Source organism: Otolemur garnettii, unplaced genomic scaffold (genome assembly GCF_000181295.1).
Source record: "Otolemur garnettii isolate 467f Iridium unplaced genomic scaffold, OtoGar3 scaffold00039, whole genome shotgun sequence".
In the NCBI taxonomy this organism is placed as follows: domain Eukaryota; kingdom Metazoa; phylum Chordata; class Mammalia; order Primates; family Galagidae; genus Otolemur; species Otolemur garnettii.
Window position 1 is genome coordinate 4,250,744 of NW_003852434.1, and position 10,761 is coordinate 4,261,504.

The 10,761-nt window shown below is 36.5% G+C and overlaps 1 protein-coding gene across 2 annotated transcripts in view; it reads right to left on the reverse strand.

Annotated features, from left to right (window-relative positions):
* ARHGAP24 (Rho GTPase activating protein 24) overlaps positions 1–10,761 on the reverse strand; it is a 368,579-nt gene that overhangs the window by 49,604 nt on the left and 308,214 nt on the right. Inside the window, exons 1-2 of one of the 2 annotated variants that reach the window (XM_023513403.1) lie at positions 3,697–3,709; positions 3,381–3,503 (exon numbers count right to left, since the gene is read on the reverse strand). In XM_023513403.1, coding sequence (XP_023369171.1) covers positions 3,381–3,486 — 106 coding nt within the window. In that variant the 5' untranslated portion in view covers positions 3,487–3,503; positions 3,697–3,709. Of the gene's footprint in view, positions 1–3,380; positions 3,504–3,696; positions 3,710–10,761 lie in introns of those variants that run through there. The other variant, XM_003790030.3, reaches the window with a different exon arrangement.

Consider the following 10,761-nt stretch of genomic DNA (forward strand, 5'->3'; position numbering starts at 1 on the left):
AAAACGCAAGTTATGAAACTGCCACAATGAAATGCCATCTTTGTAACAGATACATTCAAAATATGTCCAAAGGTGGTATGCTAAATTGATAAATCAGGGTGATATATCACCTTCTCTTCTCAATGTTTTTACAGATGCCATCTAATCCTGTGGCTTTTATTCAGGATTAATAAGGGTTGCATGACTAAGGTAGGAAGAGAAAATGCATTCTCTCAGGAAAGGCAGTTATGGCAATGCCGACTTTTTTTTTAACAGACTTATTGAGATATCACTCAGACTCTAGAACTCGCCTGTTTAAAGTGTACAATTCAATGGCTTTTTATTATACTCACAAATAAGTACAACCATCGTCAGTCAATTCTAGTACATTTTTATTTTCTGCAAAAGAAATCCCCAACCTTTTGGCTGTCACTCTGCTGTCCCCTCATCCTCCCATCCCAGCCCTAAGTAACCACTAATCTACTTTCTGTCTCTTCAGGCTTCTCTGTTCTATCCTTTCACAAGAATGGAGTCATAACATGTGATCCGTTGTAACTGGCTTCTTCCACGTCCCATTCACTGTCCAGCTTCATTCACGCGGCTGCACATACCCGTCCTTCCTCCCTTTTTATGCTGAGTAATAATCCATTCTATGCATATATCACATTCTGTTTACCCATCTATCTGTTGATGGACATTTGGGTTGTTTCTGTTTTTTTTATTTCACTTGCTTTATAGCGTCCATTCAGCTATTTTTGAAGGACTTAATATATAATTCATTTTAATATTTGTTTGTTTAAAACTTTTACTTTTCTTATAAAGAAGAATATATTGTCAAGAAGGCATAGACTTACAACACACGTTACTGCCACCGTAGATGTGACAGACTGCCTCACTGAGCTGTAGCACAGGGGGAAGGTAAGGGTTTCTTCCTAGTTCTGGAACTCACACTATAACACTTACTAAGTTTTTCTTTCTCCCTGTGTCTTAATGATTCAATCCACAAAATGGGGGCAGGGGTGGTAAATTAAAATGGTGGTTCATAAATATTCCAAATCAGTGGAAAACTTATTCTCAATGAATTGTTAAGTGGAATCTTAATATACAGTATAAGTAAAAAGGGTTTTCAGTAATATACATTTATTACTTACAACTAAAATTTATAACACATCTTTAACATTCAATCAATAAGCATTGAATTCATTCATATTAATAGATACATTTGAAGCCCTAGATTATAGGTGGCAGTGGCAATCTTTTATCTGGACTAATATCCAGTTGAGTAATGCATTCCATATTAACTTAAAAAAAATCTGATAGTAAAGGATTTCTTCAATTAAATGAATACTTTAAAACTTTGCCTTGCAATCTCATAACACTCTCCCATTAGACAATGAAGTAAGGAGATGTATTCTCTGAAGCGTTATTTCTATAAAGAGTGCTATATACTAAAATCCATCTCTTTAAAAGTAAATGTGAATCAAGTGTTTGTAAAATCCTTGAAGTACACCTCTTGGGATAAAGTATATGGACTAATTGTTAGAGCGTCCCTTCCAGATTCATGAAGTTGACGATTCACATATACATTTTGCCCAGTCCTGAAATGTCTAGACTGGTGGCTCTGCCTATGGCCACTGATTTGGATAAGATAACTGGATCTTTAATTCATTTTTCTTGAGGAAATAACAGAAGAAGAGGAAAGTGAGGAAAAAAAATACACTTGATGGAAATAATCTCTCAACAAAAATACTTTTTTAAGAAGATATTAAGGAGTGTCCTAAACTTAGGAGACCCAGAGATTTATGACAGAGGAGAGAAGAGGGCTTTGTAATCAACAGGGACTTTGAAAAGATACATCGTCCGGTCCCCCCCTACTCCTTGACCCTGGAAGTTCTGGCAAACCTCTACAGGCTGAGTCTGTGTCTCTCAAGTTCAATAGCCCCCCTTATGCACAGGGAGCATGTTCCGAGACCCCCCAGAGGATCCCTGAAACCTTGAGCAGTACTGAAGCTGACATACACTATGTTTTCCTACACACACATACATATGATAAAGTTTAATTTATGAATTAAGCTTACTAAGACATTCACTCAGACCACAGTTGCCTGGGGTATAACTAAAACCATGGATAAGGAAGGAATCCTTACTGTAGAAATATAAGGAATCTCCTGGTAAGGCACTGAAGTGGAGACCTCAGCCTCTGGGGCATTTTTGAACAGTTTACATAGCAGCTTATTTGCCATCCGTTACTAACGATCGGGAATGTGTGTGGTCATCTGAACTAGAACACTGTGAGAATTAAAGGTAGCACAATCAATAATTAGCCTGGAACAACAGCTGGAAACCAGACTGTTACCAGGTAAGCTGAAATAAATAGTCTTTTTACTTATTTATTTATTTTAGATGCTACTAAAAACCAATTTTACAGACCTGTATCTAGAAAAATATCTAGTAAATCTAATAGAATATCAACGTGTCTTCAGTGAATTTTTACTGTTTTAAACATAACCTAGCTTTTTAAACTAAGCTTTCAGAATTATTCTGAAAAGTAAAATGGTTGGTTAGCCTAAAAAGCTATCTGATACATTTATGGGGAAAAAACTCATTTTCTCAGTTCAGGGAGCTGACCGTACATAAAAGAGTTTATAAAATAGAAATGAGAAATGTCATTGGCTTAAGTGTGAATTTGATTTAATAAAATTTATTTTATCCATATTAACATAAAATATTTAGGCTTTACATTTCTGGAAATACACTTTGGTTGCAGATAAATATTATTGGGTCCTTCATTTTTGGTTCCGTTTACTGAAAATTTTCTTTAAAAGATTTTTCTGTTTACATTATTCTATTTACATTTCTTAATAGACCAAGACTCTACTTTTGTCTTTTCATCCTCCATTCAATTCTATTCTTTTTACATTATTCTTAATCTGGTAAATTCTTAACACAATATTAACTACACCATTTAATAATTTACTATCAAATCTACATACTCATAACTGATCTGAAACATTTTTTTTTCACTCCAATAATCATTCAATACCCAGCCAGAGGTTTGGCGTTCCTCTTTGATACTACCGAAGATCTGAGGGCTGGGATCCTTTCCAGAGCTACTAGCCAATTTTTTTGGCTTCATTTCTAGAGGTTCTTAATCTGCATGTATAGTACACTACCTGACAGTCCACTAACTGTTGTTAGTAAAATGGAAAAATCCAAAACTAAAAGAAAAACATGCATTTTTTAAACTTAGATATGTGTCTAACAACAATGTCGGACAATTTACTATTTATTTCAACATTCATCCATTTGAGCACAGGAGCCAATATAAGTAACATCTGCTGAGGGAAAAGGATGAAAAGGTCTGGCCTTTCTGTTTTTCCATGACTTTAAAACATACTCACCGCCTCCAAAAGGTCCCCATATGACTCTGCGGATGGACCTCACCCAGTCTTCCATATCATTCTGGGTGCTGGCCATGAGTAGGTAGCTCTCATGATTTGCTGTCATCCGATCCCGGTCGCCGCCTGTAAAAACACGGTAACACATTTAGCCTAAGGTTCATCCAAACATTCCTCATAGTCGCCTCCACGGGAGTCCCCCAAACACTGACTGTGCCTAATGCGCCCGGCTCTAGGTTCTACTCAATGAATCGGAAATCTTTACCACCATTTCTAAATGAAGGGAAAAAAAATCTGCTAGAAAAGGAAAGGTGCTTACATTTCCAAGAGAAAGCTGGAGAACAAATATCATTCCTCACACAAAGCCCGGGTTTTTTTGTCCTAGCAACAACTCGTAGCCCTGCATTAACTCATAATCCCGTCTATTCACAGGGAGCTGCTGAATAGGGAGAAACAGCAAAAACCAAATGCAAGACGGAGAAGGCGGAAAGTGCTCCCCACAGCTTGGGTTTTCATCTGAACATGCCCTGAACGGTCCGAGCAGAGCTTCCTGCAGCAGGGCTTCCTGCACACACGGCAAAGCCACCAGGACGTCGTGGCTGGATGTGGGAGTTCTAGGAAAGGTGAAGAACCACACGCAACACTTCTGAGCCAGAGTTCCTCGTCTGCGCCTCTGATTTGGAAAGCAAACCGGAGCAGGGAGGGGCGGTGACGTGCCTGGCCAGCCACCAGGCCAAATCTGCAGCCCAGACGGCCCAGGCACATGAGATGAACTTCGCAAACCTGGCGCTGTCTCCCTGCTGAACACCGACAGTTTCTCTCCCATTTTTTCCCAAAGAACAACTCATACACTTTAAACCCTTTATAATCTCTAATATCAACTCGGAAGTGCTGGACTTCCAAAGCATATAATTTAATTTCTTAGAAGTCTTTTACAGTGCATTTGAGTTTCCCTGGTGATTTAACCTTCCCACTTGCAAAACACGCACAAATATATCTGACCTTGAATCAGGTCTCAAGGCAGGGTTTTGTTATTCCTTTTACATTTCAAAGCGGATTCCTGAAGACAAGCAGCAGCAACTTCTTGTCTTATTTGGAAATGATTAGTTTTGCTCACAGAAGAAATAATTAAGAAAACTGAATAGTACATATTTAACTACAATAGATTATACTATAAACTACTATATATATATAAATTCTGATAATAGCTAATGCATTTTATGCTTATTTTATAAGGTGCTCAAATATCTATGAACATTTAATTTTCATTAAGTGTTATAAACTTGACGCCTTGGGTTGAATTAATTCATATCCGAGTGTTTTGATTAAGAATTGTTTGTGTGGGCTCGGCGCCTATAGCTCAACCGGCTAAGGCGCCAGCCACGTACACCTAAGGTGGCGGGTTCGAATCCCCAGCCCGGACCCGCCAAACAACAATGACGGCTGCAACCAAAAAATAGCCGGGCGTTGTGGCGGGCGCCTGTGGTCCCAGCTACTTGGGAGGTAGAGGCAGGAGACTCGCTTGAGCCCAGGAGTTGGAGGGTGCTGTGAGCTGTAATGCCACGGCACTCTACCCAGGGGGACAGCTTGAGGCTCTGTCTCAAAAAAAAAAAAAAAAAAAAAAGAATTGTTTGTGTGTAAGTAGATCTAAAAACCTTTATGAGGAGTTTGCAGGCTCTAATTTAAAACTGACTTCATCACTCTCCATTTTTCACGCTCAGACTCATTCACACATAGCTCTGCAAGCCATAGACATTTGAGTTTGCAATCTCTGCATTCTGTCTAAATGGCTTAGGTGGAGAAGGACGACTATGTTATCAATGATATAAATGTATGGAAGAGGTGATCAGAGAAGTGCAATAACTTTAAGTCATCTAGTTCAGCAACTAGAATTGGTGCTTTACATTTGAAAACAATTAGATAAGAGCGGGGGAGGGCGGTCAAAAGATCACATCGAATAGATTCCCTAAAGTTGACAAACCTCTTCAATAAACAAAACTCAAAACTAGCTTTTTTAAGTTATGGAAAGCATTGCACTATTGAGGAAACAATAATACCTGCAGGTCTACCTAAGATCATCACTTTAAGCAACTTGTATCTGAAAAAGCATAAGTTTAGGTGTCAAAGGAACCCTGGGAGAATCACAGTTTTATCTTATATTAGCTGCTCTGACTTCTAGGGAATTATATGACTTCTGGAAACTAAGGCTCATTAATCATGTACATAGTCAATTTTCATGAGCATTAAACAAAATAGAGTAGATAAAAATACCAGTATTGCATTAGGCTAAAATAGAATCTGTGTAAATATTAATTCCATCTCATTTATCTGCCTCCGATTCTTACCAATACAGAAAGGACATATTACATTAAATTGACCTCAGAGATATTATGTCTAATGAATGCTTGGGAACAATTAGAGAATAGTAACAGAAATTTTAAAAAATGCTATCTTCCTCTGATATCTATGCATAATACTGTACATTAGAATATATAGTGCACATGAGCGTAAACACACCACACAATATGTGTATGCATGGCTGTGCGACTTGTACAAATGGCACAAGTAACTCAATGGCACAGTACTAAAAATTAATTATGTATTCCCATCCACTTATGCCACAGTGCTGAGCAAAGAAATTATCATTTTGAAATTAGAATATAATAATTATTGTCCTTGCCTGAAAGCTACCTAGCAATTCAGACAGCAATATCCGGTTGTGTCACTCCCAGCCCTCCAATGAGAGGGAGTGACAGCCATGACAGTCTGCCGCAGAGGAAAGAGAGAATGATAAGCACAGCCGGCCATTATCCCCTGACTTTTCATCTGCTTCTTCATCTCTGCCCACAGTACTGTGTGTCTGACCCCGGAGCTCATTTAGACTGCCAATCACAGATATGCAATCACGTCAGCGAACTTCACCCACACAGACAGGTCTTCATTTCTCAGTTAGGAGCAAAAGAAGAGGGGAAAGATTTAGAAAAACATTTTCTTTGAGTCTTGGTGGAAATAAAGATCATCAAGAATGTGACTAAAACAATTATATAGATTTATGTAGATGTCAACTAGATCCTCTGTATTAAAAATCGGTGATTTCTAACTGAAAATGTCGTCTATTCTAATACATAACCTCTCAGTTCTAACAGCCTGGAACTGTGCCTTGCAATTGCAGGAACTCAAAAATAGAAAAGCATGATTTGATAAATGAGTAAATTCAGAATTTGGCTTTCAACCCTGCAGATCAACTTTAACTCTCTTCGTTAGCCCTTCATGGGACTGAATGCCCCATTTAACGATTTTCAAATTAAAAATTCTTTCAGAAGGTGAAATTTTAAAAAGCAATGCTGAGATCTAGCTGCTACTGGATTGAGCATTTCAAAGTCATTGTCAATCCATATATAATACAAGTATGTGGGCTTGGCGCCTATAGCTCAACTGGCTAAGGTGCCAGCCACTTACACCTAAGGTGGTGGGTTCGAATCCCCAGCCTGGACCCGCCAAACAACAATGACGGCTGCAACCAAAAAATAGCCAGGCACTGTGGCGGGCGCCTGTGGTCCCAGCTACTTGGGAGGCGGAGGCAGGAGACTCGCTTGAGCCCAGGAGTTGGAGGTTGCTGTGAGCTGTAATGCCATGGCACTCTACCCAGGGGGACAGCTTGAGGCTCTGTCTCAAAAAAAAAAAAAAAATACAAGTATGTGTGTATTAGATCATATGATACTGTACATATTAGTTAACATCTATGTTCTTCAGTTCTGCTTGAACATGAGTATCCATACAGTTTATTTTTTATGTAGTGCTTTAAATTGTAGTGTATTTAATACATTTTAAAGGTCACACACAATGCACTGGTAAGTTTTATACAACTTTTAAACATTAAATTCTGATGATAGCAATGCTTTAGTGCTACTGTTAATGCTTTGAGCATTTACAATTTTGTTAACTAAGTAGTTCACATCATTTAATTTTACTTATTTATATATACTGATAAGTATTTGTGCATTTCATTGAGGTCTGCACAATTGCATTTGATATGAATTTTGCTTGACTAGAAATGAAAGAGATTCCCAATTTTTGCAAAAATGAAAAGTTAAAGAAAAGCTTAATGAACTTAATAGACTAAGAGCTGCTTGATGGAAGCATGTAATGTTAAAGATATCTATATAAAGAAAAAGAACCGTTAATTCCCTCCCCAAATTTAAATATCCATTAACCATATGAAAATTTTAACACTCTTAATAGTTATAAAATAATAAAGCAAAAGATAACATTTTTATTCAAAGATTTGAAAAAAATTCTTACTTTCTATGAGAAATATTAGAAATGGTATGCCAGGGAATACATGCTTATAGGAGAATGAATAATACTCCTTATAATTTGCCTGTCAAAATAGGATTCTGAAGTTTACTAATATGAGTTTTTATTACACAAAAGTAAATACATACACTTTATAGAGGTTATTATCTCAATTTTTATTTTGGTAAAAAGCCAGAAAAACAAGATACTAGATTGAAATATGTGATAATTTTGACAAGAGTTCTCTCTAAGTTCTAGGATTGGGAATTTTTTTTTCTCTCCTCCTGTGCTTTCCTAAGATGTCCAACTATGTATTGTTTCATAAACACCTATTATTCCAGATGCTCGTCTATGTATCATTTTGTTATTAGGAAAAACTAATTATCATAAAAAACAGATGATAAGAATTTTTTTTTTAGACAGTCTCACTATGCCGCTGTTGCTAGAGTGCTGTGACATCACAGCTCACAGCAACCTCCAACTCTTGGGCTTAAGGGATTTTCTTGCTTCATCCTCCCAAGTAGCTGGGACTACAGGCACCTGCCACAATGCCCAGCTATTTTGTTGTAGTTGTCATTGTTGTTTGGCAGACCTGACCTGGGCTCGAACCCGCCACCTGGGCTCGAACCCATATGTGGCTGATGTCCTAGCTGCTGAGCTATAGGCGCTGAGCCAAATGATAGGATTTTTAATGTCATGAAGGCACTAAATAATAAAATGCTGAAGCGAGCTGGGAGGTAATTATCGTTAGCCTTACTCAGTGCTGCTGAAGATTGCTTACTTTGAATTCTCATTAATTTACCTATAACCTCTTTTCTTTCCTCAGACACTGATCATCAAGGGCATTCTGAAGGGGAGATTTGGGACAGGAGACCTGCCTTGCTCAAAGTACAGACTACATCAAGTGACTAAGACCTTCTGGATGACAACAGGGACTGCTACTACAATGTGCATTACCATTCTAAATATTATACCTTAGGAAACAATTTTACTAAACTTACTGCGCGGAAAAGTCTAAAAACAGTCACCAAAGTAGACTTTTGCTATTTTTCTTTGGAGAAAAATAATTCTAAGTTGTCAATAAAATTGTGAATGAACCAAAAACAAGAAGAATTTCTCAGACATGATGTATTTACATGTGCATCATACCCAGGTGACGCTGTGTCATCTTTAAAGATATGCTGTGAATTATTTGTTTATATTTAAATTTTAAAACAAGCTATACAAAGGAAACTTCAGTCAAATACATCTGAGTTAGTTTCCAAGACATGTTCACCGTATAGTCCTGGGATAATCCTGTGAGCACCTCAGATGCTGTTAATAGTTTCAAGAGTGAAATGTTCCTCATTCCCAATTGCAAATCAGGTCACACTAGACTATTGCACTATCCATTTTATTATAGGTTACTAAAAAGTATTATAATGGTCTAAGTAAATAATTTTCACCCATATAACTCCAAGCTGTTACTTTTCTTTAAGTGTTACTTAATTTGCTTCTTTATTGGTAGTAAAATCTTAATGACAAATTGTAAGATTTGAAGTAAATTCTAAAGCATATCAATGGAAAATCACTGGAAGAGAAAAATATTTCTTCCCTTTTGTGGCAACTGACATTTGGGAAACAACCAAGGTTACATGAAGCACAAACAATCCCTGATAGGCCGCCGTGGATACTGTCACTGCTTACTAGACAACAACAACAAAGCTAAGAAAATAGCAGTTAATTCACAAAATAAACGCAGAGAACAAATTAGCCTCATGTTCAATATTATGTTTTCATAGATATTTTGTTAGCAGAAAGTTTTGATATGATTTTCTAATTGATTTTTCCTAAGTATTGTCCCCTAAAGATTAATCGCTAAAATATCCAAAGTGCATTTTATCAACAAAAAAGTTATGCGACTCTACAATAAAGTAGTCAAATATTTTAAAATCCCTAAACCATAAAATGAGAATTAATTAAGGTTCCAGTAGCAATAACTATAGTTCCATTTGTTGTCGGTACCACACAGCAAACACGTTAAAATGTTACCTTGCACTGTCATAAGATTAACTCTATAATACATTTCTTTTTTTTTTTTTTTTTGGCATTTTGTAACACTATTTTACATATTTCTTATACCACCTACTAGGTCATAACCTTTTGTAAGAGGGAATCATTATTATACAGGTAGCTTCTGTTCAAGCTCCACGTGGCTGTAAATGAATACTTACCAACCAATTACAGATTGCTTGGCATTTAGTGATTATGATAGGTTTCTAAGAATTAAGTTTAGAAATGATTTGTTGAAATCTGTCACTTTGGCTACAGATGTGTAAGAATTGACCTGAAATTTCTATATTGCATAAGTTATTTCCAGCTCAGCTCTTCTTAAATGTCACTATAAAAATGTTGGAATGTGAACATTAGCACAAAAGCGCTGCCTTGATCAAATTGCAAATACAAGTATGTGCTTATAAAAAAGTATTGAAAAGTGGGTAAGAGCTGGGTCATGGAGACCAGATTCTCTGTGTTCAAAATAATCATTTACTAGCTGTGCAAACCATCACCTTTAACTGAGTGTAATGGTAACACCTTCATTGTAGTGTTACTATGAATTAATTGAATGAACAATACCATAAAATACTTTGAACAGTGCTTGGAATATAGGAGTCTCTGCTATTGTTATTATTGGCATGCGTAATAAGTTTTGTGATCTTAAATGTTTTCAATTAAGTGTTTATAAATTGAATCCTTTAAAATGAAGGAAGGTAGCTGACTTTAGGACAAATATTATTCTGAACATATCTGTAAAAAGAATCCTTTAATAAGAGAACAATTGCTGATTTATTTTTCAAGAAAATAATAATTTTCATATGTGTCATGCTTTTATAAGTGAAACTATGAGATGTTCACTTTTCGAGTGATTGATAAAACTTTAAAAATCTCAAATAGGCTAAGTTTATATTTCCACTAATTTTCATATTTCTTGGACTCATTCTTTCAAAAAACCCTCCTATTTGTAGTGAGAATGTCAAAGATAAGAATAATGCAATTTATTGTGTTTTGAAAATCTGTTTCCTGATTGTACTGGGTTGTCAAAAAGATA